The sequence below is a fragment of the Camelus dromedarius genome, chromosome 10, assembly GCF_036321535.1.
Source record: "Camelus dromedarius isolate mCamDro1 chromosome 10, mCamDro1.pat, whole genome shotgun sequence".
Classification (NCBI taxonomy): Eukaryota; Metazoa; Chordata; class Mammalia; order Artiodactyla; family Camelidae; genus Camelus; species Camelus dromedarius.
This window is the reverse complement of record NC_087445.1, coordinates 34,805,176-34,819,805: the sequence shown is the minus strand read 5'-3', so window position 1 is coordinate 34,819,805 and position 14,630 is coordinate 34,805,176. Positions and strand designations below refer to the sequence as shown.

Sequence of the window (14,630 nt, the reverse complement as noted above, 5' to 3'; positions counted from 1 at the left end):
CTATAGGGACCACTGCTTTGGGTTTTTCGGTAGGGGAGAAAGATTGAGTTTGACTCTGAATGTGACAGGAAAAATGCCAATTTATAGCCAAGGAACAAGGTAGAAACGGTCAGTGAGTGAAAAATTGCTAAGGAAACATCTGGGGTAAAGGGAGAATTCTGGCAAAATGAACCTAACAGGATTCTTGCTGAAGGCAGGCCAGGGTGATCAGATACCACCTAGGGGATGGTGAGGGATGAGGAATTTGGTCCGATCTCAAGAGTGATCAGATGTCAAGGGTGGCGGATTCTGGCTTAACTGATTTAGCAGGATCCTTGTCAAAACTGGGCTCTTAAGGAGTGCCCAAGGCCAAGCCTATTTGAAAAGGAGCTCAGAGCAGTTTGACGAGAGTTTGGTCAAAGAGAGAACAGAACCTTTGTCACTGCTCACATAGAGGCAGTTTTTATTACCAAAATACAAATAAAATAATCAAAAGGAGATATCTGCTTGCCCTGCAAATACACGTTTTTATTTTTTTCTCTTTCCTTTCTTTTCTCTTTTTAATATTTTCCTTTCTTTTGAGTATACTTCTAATTTATCCCTCCTTTTCTCTCTCTGTCCTGTCTCAGCTGCCAAAGAACCTTAGGTTAGGAATCCAGAGACCTACGTTCTAATCCCAATGTTGTCCTTAAACACCTCTGTGTTTAATGAAGCTTCAGCATTTGGGGGAAGTAGCTTCCTAGCCTTCAAAAAGCCAAGGTTGGACTAGATTTCTACAGGCTTTCACGTTCTGATTCTATGCTCTGTGTCTGCCTGTGACATTCATGGACATTGCTTAGCACAACTAATAGCACACAGGCCTAAAAAGACCACTGACCCCAATGGTGATTTAACTTATTGGTCCCAGCTATCTAGACACAATGTGAACATTGTTACCTGAGGCAAGTTCAGATCTTCCAAAGTCCTCTGATTTGCATAACCTAATTCAAACATTTTGTCATGTTTTCTATCGTTTCTAGATTTTGTGACCGTGAGCATTATCTTAGCCATTTATGACTAGTCACTAACAATAGACAAATCTAGTGTTTTAGTTGTTCTGTGTCACTTTCAATGAGCCACTAAGTTAGCACCTATCCCTTTCCCTTGGGTAGGGCCGCTGAGGCTTCTGCTGTGGGTCCTGACCTTTGGAAAGGATGCACCTTAAACTGCACCTTAAAACACCACTAAAATTATTTTTGAAATTTCTATCTTTAATAAAGTTTCAAGGAATCTATGAAAGACAGCCAGTGTGGCCTTCTTTCAGATGCAAATATCTTGTGCTTTCAAGTTCTGATAGTTGGCTTGACCCAGTAACTTTTTGTGAGTGGCTATTAAGTGATGGACATTAAGTCCAGGTTCTAATCATTTCAATTTGCTGCTGATCCTGTTGGTCAAAAATCAGCCAGTAATGCACATTGATAAGAGTAAGGGTTCTGGTAACTATTCTTACACAGAATTCATGTATTTTATTTTTTACATAATAGTATTCATGTGTTTCAAGTAAATGTCTAAGTACAGAGTGATTCTGTAGACAAAATGCCACAACACAATGGCTTCTCCTAAAATGGCTGAAAATACGTGCTCATTTAAATTATATAGTTTATAAAATTGCTCTTGAAGTGCATGAAGAGGAGGCACATCCGTTTGCAAGGATGAGATGCTCGGTTTCCTGTGCTGGGGTGGCAGAGTGTTTATGATGACACATTGAGAGGCAGAAAGTCCATCAGGACCCTCCTTTCCCAACTTTGCCTTCAGAGATGCTGCCTCTGAGTCATGGCCCATAGAACCTGGGTCCTTCAACTGTCAACTTACCTGAGAGAAGCAAGAGATCTCTTCCAGACTGTCACCTTTGTCAGCTTTTCATTGCTTATTTCAGGGCTTGTTTATTTAAAGGAAGATTTTCCCGGAAAACTCTTCTAGCTTTCTCTTTCTTTCCCCTCCACTTCCTCTACCACTCTGGGGCAAACTCTTTGGCTTTTTTGCAAGGAGTACATATTTTTCTAAGTAATTCAATGCCTTATCTAGGGAACTGGTTTGAGAACTTCCCAGTGGGGCCTTTAATTAGAAACCACAAAAGAACACTTGTGGCATTAAAGTCACCCAGTCATATTCCATTAGTTTTGTGTGGCCCCATGTGGGGTCAACTCCTTTCATTTAGTTTCTCAGACTCAGTGGGGTTTTTGTAAAACTAATTATATTATGTTACACTGAAAACATGCCTCCAGATTATTTTCAGCACAGGCTTGCCGTAGTATTAGAGATTTGACAAGGGTGGGGGTCCGGCAGGCATCTTCATCTTGGACAGCTGTTAGGCTAGAATCATTAATGGGAATAGTAACAGATGAAAACATTACCTCCCTGTAATGCCGTTTGCTGTCTGCTGCACTGTCCTATTCGTTTTTATTAGATTGACTGCCTTCATCTGGGGAGAAGGGATATTTCTGTGCCTGTCCACTTCAACCCCATTCACCTTATAGTAAACACCTCTTTCTTCTTCTCATCTTTCTTCTCAGCTGTCAGCCAAGCTCAACAACCTCCCAACGCTCATTTCCATGAGGCTGGAGTTCCTGAGAATCCTCTGCAGCCACGAACATTACCTCAATCTGAACCTCTTCTTTATGAATGCCGATACTGCTCCAGCATCTCCCTGCCCCTCCATATCCTCCCAGGTAATCAACTAACTGAAAATTTTGTTTAAGCTATTTCACTTAATTAGCTTCACTTAGCCATTTATTCCTGTTAAGATTGGTCTTCTTAATTAGAAGAAGCATCGAGATGTTCACACCAGACCAGTCGATCCAGACAAACACGTAAGCACACTACCCAAAGCTGTGCCATCTTGCTAATCATTTACAAGCTAAGTGATTGTTTTCTTCCTCAGCTCAAGGGTCCCAGCTGAGGCCAAGCAGAGCAAGAAACCCACATGCGCTGTAAAGACCATTTAACTTATAGACAAGTCACAGGTCTTCCTTTGTCTGACAGTCATCTTCCCACTTTAGCTTGACAGTCTCCTTTGCTCGCTTCCCTTTTCCTAAATCCCAACACCTTAAAATTTATGAAATTGTAGGTTCCTTTACATTGATTCCAAAATGGTCTAATAGTAGGGTGTTCTTTTTTTGGTGTTTTATCTTTTTTATTGACATATAGTTGATTTACATTGTTGTGTTAGTTTCTGGTGTACAGCATAGTGCTTCAGAGATATATATATATACTTACACATATATTTATATTTTTATATATATATTTGGTTTCATTATAGGTTAGTACAAGCTATTGAATATAGTTCCCTCTGCTATACAGTAGGACCGTGTTGTTTATCTATTGTGTATATAGTAGTGTGTATCTGCTAATCGCAAACACCTAGTTTATTCCTACCCACCCCCATAGTAGTTTTTAACATGGATCTTACATCTTTGAATGATCCTAGAACTTTCTGCTGATTCTGTCATAGAATGGAATTCAGCCCAAGATGATTCCACCTGGAATCATATTCCAGATAACTTAGCTCTTGAAACATGAAAAAAAAAATCTCATTATAAACTAATCAAATGTTCTGTTTTATAGAGTGATTTCTAACAACTCTTGTTCTTGATCAGCCGAGAAGAGTGACACTTGTATTAATATTTAGAGACAAGGCTTTGACTGACATGGAGAACAGTGTTTGCAGGTTAGGTTCAGTGGGCCCCAGATTCTACTGGATGTTAACTGGTATTATGCAAATACAGAATTCCAAAGACATTTCCATTTTGGAAATCCTGTATTAACAGTTTTCTTTGCAGTAGTCCATCCAAGAGTCTTTAACTTGCTCGTATGAATTATAAATGCCCACGGGGTGGGAGAGGAAGTGGGAGAAACACTATGACAAACAGTGATTACCAAAATGATTGGATTCTGGAAATCTCTTTTTTCCCTTCCATCGATTATTCAGGGGACTAGTGGCCTCTAGAAAAACTAAAGAAATGCTGTTTTATAGTCACATTCCACTTCTAGAGAACCAATCGGTAGCTCAGAGCAGCAGGCAAGATTTATTCCTCTTAGGGTGTATTTCTGATGCATATTCCTTGATACTAGACAAAGGAGAAGGCTCATCTTAGTAAGTTTTTTTAAAAAGTCTTAGCTATTCATGCCAAAACACATGATCCAGATGTGCACTCCATGACCACCTTCCTGGGAACGGGGAAAGAGCTGACTCACAAGCAGCCATTCCAGATGTGCCTGCTCTGCCCCGGGCCCTCTCCCACATTTCCCTTCCAACGGCAGCCTCATCAAACTGAAAAGGCTTTCAAGAGACATCTGAGATTCTCTCAGTGAAATACAAAGTATGTCCCCAAGATAAGAACTCAGGAATTGCCTAGGACTGGTTAATCTGACATTTCCCTGCCTGACGCCACTTCTAGTTTCCAGGCCAGCAAAATTCAGACAGTGTGTGTAAGCCACATTCTGAAGTGTGACAGGAGCCTTAAATAAAGGTGGCAGTTTATTACAAAGGAATCGCCTGCTCACAGCCATAGCTTTGGATACAGTCCCCATCTTCCTTACCCAAATGTGATCCTAGGATTTTAATCTTCTTTGCCAGGAAAGCAGCATGAACGTTCTAAGTCTTGGTTTCTTCATCTGTCACGTGGGGACATGAGTGGTACCTGCTTCCCTGTACAGTGCATACGGAGCTCGGTGGCAGCACGTGTTCAGTAAATACTAGCCTTCATGTTTTTAATTCCAGTTCTCGTTACTCATAGAACTGCTCCTTACATTTCTGTAGAACTCCAGCTCCTGCTCCAGTTTCCAGGACCAGAAGATTGCCAGCATGTTTGACCTGACACCGGAGTACCGCCAGCAACACTTCCTCACCGGGCTTCTCTTTACTGAACTGGCTGCCGCCTTGGACGCCGAAGGGGAAGGGTACGTTTTAGACATTTAAAATAGAACATGGAGCCAAAAAACGTATGGTCCTTACTAAAGTTTGCGGTCCAACCTCTTTTGCTTGACAAAAAATGCTACCATTCACCAGTTCCGAAGAGTGAAAGCAGCCATGTTTTGGGAAAATGCTGCTATAGGAAAGTGGAAAGGCAGGGGGAAGGGGAGAAAACCATGAAACAGCTCTTTTCAACCACTTATTCACTGAGAAGAACTTGCCAGTTCTACTATAGCAGGTTTCCCAGGGATGCTTGATAAGTGAACTCCTTTGAAACAAAGCTGTTTTTAAAGTACGTCCCTGGGTGATTGGTGTGCATACGGAGGCAGCAGCAAGATAGATGCCACTTGGCTCAAAGCTGACAGAGGAAGCAGCCACTGATGAGAAGGTAGTTGCCCCATGTCCAGATTAGGTTTCTTGCAAAAAGACCTTCCCAGTCTAAGAGAGATGCCACAGGTCCAGGACTTACAAATTCTTTCACCACTTACAAACCTGATCACCCACGGGCAAGTGGCAATATCTAGACTTGAAGTCAGTGAACAGGGACTTTTTTTCTTTCCTGCTTTCCCTCTGCTGCATAAGCCCATAGGATCAGACCCGACTGGACAGAAGCAGACAGGCCTTCCAAAATACTATACATTCTGTTCAACAGTTACTGAATGCCTACCATGGGGCAGACACAGTTGAGTGTCGGAATATATCAGAGATATATCAATGCACAAAACTGACAAAATACCCTGTGCCCATAGAGCTCACCATTCAGGGCCTCAAATCCAAGTATTATGAGAATTGGAAAACAATTTAGGTTCAGTCGTTTTGGTGTTCAGATTAGGCCCACAGAATTGAAGGAACCTGCCCAAAGTTACACAGCAGAGCCTAATCTAGAGCCACGGTCTCCTGAGTCTCTCCCGTGGGCCCACCCTCCTGCACCACGTCATCCCACTGCCCGGGACACCTGCGTTCTTCCTTACTCTGCTGAAGAAGTTTTTGGAATAGAGCATGCTGCTTAGTGGCAGCGTTGCTGTATATTATAGATTCTCATTTAATCGGAAGTTCTCAAGTTCTCTCAAAGTGCTTATAATTTTGTGAAGAAAACAGGGCCACCCTTTTGGAAACAATTACAGGAACACAAATTTGTGTAACTTTGATGACAAACGTGTGCTCAGCACTTTGCCCATACTGATCTCGCCTAATGAGTGTTAGGTCTCTGTCTCCTTGTAGGTCAGTGTGGGAATCTCATCTTCTTAGCTCTGAATTCTGCCTCCTTCCAGAAATTCGGGTGTCGAGTCTATCCTTAGAGAGCTTCATTTTCCAAGGCTTCAATTTCATCTTCTTTTCTCAACCCTAAATAAATCTGTCTCAATTTTCTCAATAGAACATTCTACCCTATAACATAAACTTCCACACAAAGCGCCCTGATACATATGCTGGGAAGGTGCTGGGAAGGAGGCTTGTGCACAAAGAAAATTGCCTTCACACACACACAGACACACACACTCTGTCTTAATTGTCCTTGAGTAACACTTGTTTACAGGATTTCTGAAAGTACTCTTCAGTACTCACATAAGCAGTGGTTTCTGCTTTCCATTTCACTTCTGGTGATACGTCTAGGGAAACAGCCTTGACGTCTGTTTTGATTCCTTATAAAATTGTTGCTTTTATTTTACTAGCAATAGAGGATGTTCAGAGGTCATCATGTAATCATGTTGAATCACCTAGGTATGTTTTTCAGACACACACACACACACACACACACACACACGGTATCTTTTCTACCTCCCAGAGCATAACTAATTAAGAGCGTCACTCCTTTGGCAACAGTTATCCCCGATTGCTGAGTTGTCAGTTACCCTCCTGGAGAATCATTATAAATACTGTCACAGACTTTACCATGTGGGCAAAAACCTCCGAAACATCTTATGTTTTAACAACGCTTCCTCTTGATTAGTACTTCCTTTTGCTGCCAAGGCAATTAATAGACTCACCAACACCTGCCCATCTGAGGTGCAGGGCCAGTGGGACTCATCTCATACCTGAACTCCTAAAAGGAGCCATAGCTCTAGTTTCTAAGGGATCTCTCTGGAACCGCCCCTCCCCCTTTGCCTGAGGGTGTCCCCAGATGTCCACACATCATTAAATCCATAGTGATTTTCAAGCATGTGGAAAGATTATCTAGCATCTTTGAGTTATGCTACCAGATTCTTAAAGAAGAATTAATTCCAATCCTTCACACACTCTTCCAAAAAAAGAAGAGGAGAGAATTCGTCCCAACTCATTCTATGAGGCCAGCATTACCCTGATGGTAAAAGCAGACAATGATATCACAAGAAAACTGCAAACCAGTATGAATATAGATGTAAATATCCTCAACAAAATACCAGCAGACTGCACCCAACAACATATTAAAAGGATTCTATACAGTGGCTAACTAGGATTTATCCCAGGAATGCAAGATTGGTTTAGCATCTGAAAATCAACTGATATAATACATTATATGAATAGAATAAAGGACAAACCCACTCAGTCATCTCAATAGATGAATAAAAAAGCAGTTGACAAAATCCAGTACTTCTTTTTGAAAAAACACTTAAACCCTGTAGGAATTTATGAGAATTCCCTCAGCCTCATAAAGGCATCTATGGAAAACCTACAGCTAACATACTTTTTGGTGAAAGACTGAATACTTTCCTTCTAAGTTCAAGAGCAAGACAAGAATATTCACTCTTGCTTCTTCTGTTCAGCATTGTACTGGAAGTTCTACCCAGGGCAGTTAGACAAGAAAATGAAATAAAAGGCATCCATATTAGAAAGGAAGAAGGAAAGCTGTCTCTATTCACAGATGACATGACTTGTTTATGGAAAATCCCAAAGGACCCACTAAAAATTATTAAAGGTAATAAATGAGTTCAGCAAGGTTGCAAGGTACAAGACCAATACACAAAAATTAATTGTATTTCTATATGCTTGTGATGAACAATATGAAATTAAGAAAAACAATTCCACTTAAAATAGCATCAAAAGAATAAAATATGGGGGAATAAATTCAACAAAAGAACTACAAGACTTGTACACTGACAACTACAAAACACTTTAGAAAAAAATAATGAGATCTAAATAAATGGAAAGGCATGACAGATTTCTGGATCAGAAATTTTAATATTGTTAAGATGGCAATACTCTCCAAATTATCTACAGATTCAGTGCAGTTCATCTCAACATTCCAGAGGGCCTTTATAGAAATTGACAAGCTGATACTAAAATTCATGTGAAAATTTAAGAGACCCCAATATAGCCAAAACAATCTTGAGAAAGAAGAAGATTGGAGGATTCACACTTCCCAATTTCGAAACATACTACAAAGCAAAATTAGTCAAGATGATGTGGTTCTGACATAAAAATAGACATATAAATTAATTAAACTGGATTGAGTTTAGAAGTAAATCTTCACACTTATAGTCAACTGATTTTTCAACAAGAGTGCTGGAACAATTCAATGGTGAAAGAATCGTGTTTTCAACAAATGGCCCAGGAAAAGCTGGATATCCACATTCAAAAGAATGAAGTTGGACCCCTATCTCACACCACATACAAAAGTTAATGCAAAATGAATGAAAGACCTAAATGTAAGTGTTAAAATCATAAAACTCTTAGATGAAATCATAAGGGTAATCTTCATGAAATTTGATTAGGCAGTAGTTTCTTAGATCTGACACCAAAAATACACCCAACAAAAGAGAAAAAAAAAAGTTAGATCTCATTAAAATTAAAACTTCTGTGATTTATAGGACATCATTAAGAAAGTGAAAAGACAACAAACAGAATGGGAGAAAATATTTCCAAATCATAGATCTAATAAGGGATTTGGTTCTAAAATATATTTTTTAAATCTTACAACTCAATAATTAAAGAACAAATAACTCAAATTTTTAAAGGACAAAGGATCAGAATAGACATTTCTCCAACAAAGATATGACCAATAAGCACTAAAAAGGTTTTCAACATAATTAAAAACATATCAAAATCAGTTAAATATCCCTTCTGTCTTAGTTCCTTTAGACTGCTGTAACAATATCATAGACTAGGTGGCTTATAAACTGCAGAATGTATTTCTCACAGTTCTGGAGGGTGGGAAATTCAAGATCAAGGTGCTGGCAGATTCAGTGTCTGATATGGACACACTCCCTAGTTCATAGATGGCCATCTTCTTGCTGTGTCCCCCATGGCAGAGGGGGCAAAAGAGCTCTCTGGGGTCTCTTTTATAAAGGCACTAATCTCATTCAAGTGGACTCTGCTCTCATGACCTAAAGCCCTCCCAATGCCCCCACCACCACCAAACACAATCACACTGGAGATTAGGTTTCAACATACGAATTTTGGGGAGGGGATCACAAACTTTCAGTCCATAGCATCTTCATACCCACTAAGATGGCTTTAATATAAAAGACAAATAATAACAAGTATTGGCAAAGAGAAAAATAGAACCTTCATACACTGCTGGGGGGAATGTAAAATGGTGCAGCCACTATAGAGAACAGTTTGGTGTTTCCTCTAAAGACTAAATGTAGAGTCACCATGTGATCTAGTAATTCTACCCTGAGGTAGATACTCAAGAGAAATAAAAGCTATAACCACAGATACTCATAGCAGCATTCACAATTCATATTAGCCCCAAAGTAGAAACAACCCAAATGTCCATCAGTTGATATGTGATGTGTCCATGCAGTGGAATATTCTTCAACAATAAAAATGAATGGAGTAGTGATGCTACAACCTGATGAACTTTAAACATCATGCAAGCAGCAGAGCCAGGGCTAGAACACAGGCAGTTTGTCTCTGGATTCTGTACACGCCCACCCTACTTTCTTTGGTTTTCACATTGTCACCCCATTGTTTAGGAGCATTCTGGTCAACCTCCCTTCACCACAACCTTTGACTTTCTGTGTTGTGCCAACAGGATCAGCAAAGTGCAAAGGAAAGCTGTCAGTGCCATCCACAGCCTGCTCAGTTCTCACGACCTGGACCCGCGTTGTGTCAAACCAGAGGTAAAGGTCAGAGTCGCTGCCCTCTACCTGCCTTTGGTTGGTATCATTTTGGATGCTTTGCCACAGCTCTATGACTTTACAGGTAATGACACCATCTATTTCCTTCTTAGGATTGATAAAGGACCCCTGCCAAACGCCCCACTAGAATGAGGTTTCTCTTACTAGCTCCAGTGCTGATATACTTATGTGAGCAGTTCTTCACACCTGTGCTCTCCAACCCTTTTTAACATAGGTCCCATGTATACATGTATTTTTTAAGGCACATAACCGTATGTATATTTTCTATTTAGAAATTGTTTTATTCATTCATTCATTGGTCCGCTGGTATGTGATGAATGTTACAGGCCGTACACCACTAAGGGTGAGATAATAACAGAATTACTCCCTTTGGAGATCCCTGCTCTAACACCTTAAAATAAAGGTGTTCCTTCTCTTTTCTTATACGAGTGTTTAAGGAAAGAAGCAGACTCAAATGACCCTTAACACCTGTTCCATGAAAGAAAAAGTGTCATGGTGTCTATCACTATTGGAAATTCTGCCGTGGCAGAAGAATTTTGCCTTTGGCACTAAGAAGCTCATTCTAAGGTTAGAAGTCAGTATCACCCACTTGGCCACAAGAGGAAAGGATAGATTGTCTAAAAGGCATTTGTGTACCTCCTGAGTTTGTTTGCATATTACAGTGTGGATTAGGGAAAGCAGACAAATAGAAGTACCATCTCCCCAAAATAACAGCTTCTCTGAGACCTGAGAAGACAGTCCTGTCTGCCTGCCCTCCCCATAGGACACACACACGCGCACGTGCGCACACACACACACACACAAGTTTGGCCACTTCAGAGTGGTTCTTGCTTTTCCTTCAGTGAAAGGGAAGCTCTTAGAAATTACCAAGCTGCTCTCTTGAAGAAGAATCTTGAGGAGTGTTTACTTGAGCCCAGCACCCTTGCAAGCAGTCATGCTCAGAATCTTGGAACCATTCATGTTTTCCTGCTTCCTCCAAATGCAAAGTGTTATGTATGACTAAATTATTTCTAAAATTCTTATGGTGACAATTATTTAACTCATAAAAATGAACCCAAAAATAGGCAAAGAAATTATGGAAGCAAGCTTAGCATTTGCAGGCTAAGATGCATAGAGCTTCCTCTGATGGTGCCTGCCTGGAGGGCAAATGGAGAACAGAATTGTCTTCAAAATTTAAAGATGAAATTCAGAGCATGACAGGTGACTTGCAGACCATTTCTAGAACTTTGCTTGGATGTTTCAAGAAAGTTTCATTTGAAGACCTATGACTTATTTGTCGAAGCAGGGAATCATGTTAGCACACATTATCCAAAGCTTCTGTGTTGATTAGAATTTCCAAATCAGTCACTTGGGGTCAGAACTTTTCAGCACTTGGTCTTTGAGGCTTTGTGGTTCCTTTATGAATGTACTGAATTTTATAGTCATGATGTATCTAACAAGTGGGAAAACAGTAAAAATATTCTATTATTAGAGGTAATATAGTGCATCTATTACATATGAAATCTTTCAATTGATAAACTAGTAAGACTATAGTATTTTTTAAAAAGATACAGCTGAATTCAGATTCCAGCCCGTTTATTGCTATATGTGACTTTGAAAAGTTCCTTAGCCTTTTATGTCTTGGCTTCCTTTCCTCAGCTGTGAAAATGTGGTAATGATGTCTATATCTTAGGGTTGTGATAAAGATGAAATGAGAGATCTTCTATAAAAGCATTTTGTGCAGCAAATGTTTATATTCTTCCCTCTTTTTCTTATCAGCATGACCCTATGCATATTTGGAGGAACTGAGAATGCGTCCTCAAATTCCTCCCGATAATGTTATCGGTTCTTAACATGATTGCCACATACTCTTCATTTCAACGTTTGTTTAAAAACTCAATTGCTTTTAAAAAATAGTGAATTATTATTTTTAAAAATTGAGTTCTGTTTTCAGAAGTTTGGCAGGTGAAAATACCGTTCAAACTCTAATTTTTCTGAAAAATTGAAAGTCAAAACACTATAACGTTGACAGGTCTAATAAAATTACGAGTTTTTAATGAGTCAGTCTCACATGTTTTAACACACTTTTCTCAGCACTGCTTAGACAGATACTTTCTGTGTATGTGATTGATCATGGTCTTAAAAACCAGCCTTTTAAATGGTGGACCCTTATTTTGTTTACATACATATAGATCTATATATAAATACAGGTACATCTATAATACATAGATACAATAAATTAGCATTCATTTTAAACATTCAAAATTTAATAAATTACTGCTGAATTTGTGATAGGAGCTTGTTATTCTCTAAGGTATTTGTTTAATTTTGTAACTGTAGGTTCCTTTCTATTTGGTCATTTGTTTAAAATATATGAATATTGTAAAAACATCATATTACAGGAAAGTGTTATGAAAGCTCTGAAATTTTTCTCACAATTAAAAAATTAATTTCCAGCCTAATCTTGTGCTGGACATTTTGCCTCTTTCATTAGGCTGCTTTTTCCTATAGATGGTAAGAGATAAATAATGCCAAATCTCAGGTTTAACATTACTGTGCTGACCTTAGTAACTACGTATCAGTCACACAGGAGGTAGTGGATAGGAAACATAGGGAAATACTGTCTTTTCATTTTTGATGGCGTGAAGGATTTTTTTCGTAAGACTTTTTAAAAAGCAATTTTGGGTTTACAGCAAAACTGAGAGGAAAGTACAGAGGTTTGCCATTTACCCCTTACCCCCACTCATGCATAGCCTCCTCCGTTTTCAACATCCACCACCAGGGTGGTGCACTTGTTACAATAGATAAACCTCCGCTGAGACAACATAATCACCCGAAGTTGATACTGTACATTAGGGTTTACTCTTGGAGGCCTACATTCTAAGGGTTTGGACAAATGTGTAATGATACGTGTCCATCATTGTAGTATCGTGCTAATTAGTTTCTCTGCCCTAGAATTCTCCTGGGCTCTGCCTATAAATCCCTCCTTCCCCCAACCCCTGGCAAACACTGAACTTCTTACTGTCTCCATAGTTTTGCCTTTCCAGAATGTCATATAGTTGGAATCATACAATATGAAACCTTTTCAGATCGGCTTCTTTCACTTAGTAATATGCATTTAAGTTTCCTCCATGTCTTTTCATGGCTTAATAGCTTATTTCTTTTTAACATTGAATAATATTCAGTTGTCTGGATGTGCCATAGTTTATTTATCCATTCACCTACTGAAGGACATCTTGGTTGCTTCCAAGTTTTGGCAGTTGTGCATAAAGCTGTTATAAGCATCCATGTGCAGATTTTTGTGTGGACATAAGTTTTCAACTCCTTTGGGTAAATACCAAGGAGCACGATTTTTGGATCATGTGCTAAAACCAATAAAATTTTAATTGCAGCCGCAGATGCCCGTAGTGGAAAAGGTCGTGCCAATGGCTCAGATGAAGAACAAGAAGGGACCAGTGCAATTAACCAGAATGTGGCACTGGCCATAGCTGGGAACCACTTTAATCTGAAGACAAGTGGAACAATGCTGTCTTCCCTGGTATGTTGGGGCACTTTTCTCTTGTCTGTTTTTTATTTTGTGCCTTTTCCCATCCTCCAGTAGGCTTGTTCTTATATTCATCTACCAGAACCCAACCTAGAGTAGACAGTGAGCGTTCTGCCTCATTGCTTGATGCTGGAAAGACGCATCATGAGGCTAGCAGTTGAGAAGGGAGATGGCACAGTTGAGGCAGTGCACAGTCAGACAGGATTCTGGCAACAGCAAGAGACTCACAGCTCAAATTCAGACAGTTTCAATGGTGGTAAGTTCAAAGCTCAGAAAACGAAGAAACTTGAACATGGGAAATCTAGGATCACTGCAAAGGGGCTCAAACCAAGGCTCCCTCAGGTGGGAGGCTTCAGCAGTGTTCATTCTATGTGTTTGTTATTCATTCTGTGTCTGCCTCAAAAAAGAAGATTGAAGGGGGCTGGTCACTTGGTAGGGTGTGTCTTCAGCCTTTCTAGCTCCCCAGGGAGCCTAAGCAGGATTGTTTGGCTCTGTCTTTTTACACAGATTCTGTGGGCTTGAAGAGGGGCTCCTCCGGGAATATAGCCCCTGCTTCACTGGAGGTGGGATCCACCTCTGTTCCTTGCTGAGCTCTGGCAATCCCTTTGTCAAGACAGCACTGCCTCCTCCAGCTTCATTTAACTTTGCATTTCAGTGTGGTGTTCCCATGTGCAGAGATCTCGACCTGGTTCTTTCCTGGGAAGGCAGCATATAGACCTCACTCTGCTTTGCTAGGTGACTTTCTCCTCTTCCCTCCTGCACAAATCCCCCCGTCCCTCATACACCCCCATGAAAGCTGAAGAGCAGAGAAGTAAAAAAGAGAAAAGACGTTGGAGAGTTGACATCACTCATCCAACAGTTTAATAAATATGGTGTGCTACTTTGGACTCTGTGACAAAGAAGCTAAATCTTGAACAGTCAGGGTATTTCAGGAACCCAGCCAGGGAAGTTCAAGGCTATACGTCCAGACCTGCTGTCTCTAGGTGAAGGAGAAATACTTGAAGATCTTAGCAGCTTAGAAGCCCCTGTGTATCACTGAGATTGAGATTGGGGGAGGGATGACGTGGTTAAGGTCCCCACGGCAAACCACCAGACCACACTGTTCCAGAAACAGAGG

At 40.2% G+C, this 14,630-nt stretch overlaps 1 protein-coding gene across 4 annotated transcripts in view; it reads left to right on the top strand.

Moving 5' to 3' along the window:
• DOCK8 (dedicator of cytokinesis 8) overlaps positions 1-14,630 on the top strand; it is a 223,457-nt gene that overhangs the window by 175,533 nt on the left and 33,294 nt on the right. For all 4 annotated transcript variants that reach the window (XM_031449810.2, XM_031449809.2, XM_031449812.2 and 1 more), the window contains 4 exons: positions 2,532-2,687; positions 4,778-4,917; positions 9,885-10,054; positions 13,362-13,507. In XM_031449810.2, the coding sequence (XP_031305670.1) occupies positions 2,532-2,687; positions 4,778-4,917; positions 9,885-10,054; positions 13,362-13,507 (612 nt within the window). The remainder of the gene's footprint in view (positions 1-2,531; positions 2,688-4,777; positions 4,918-9,884; positions 10,055-13,361; positions 13,508-14,630) is intronic.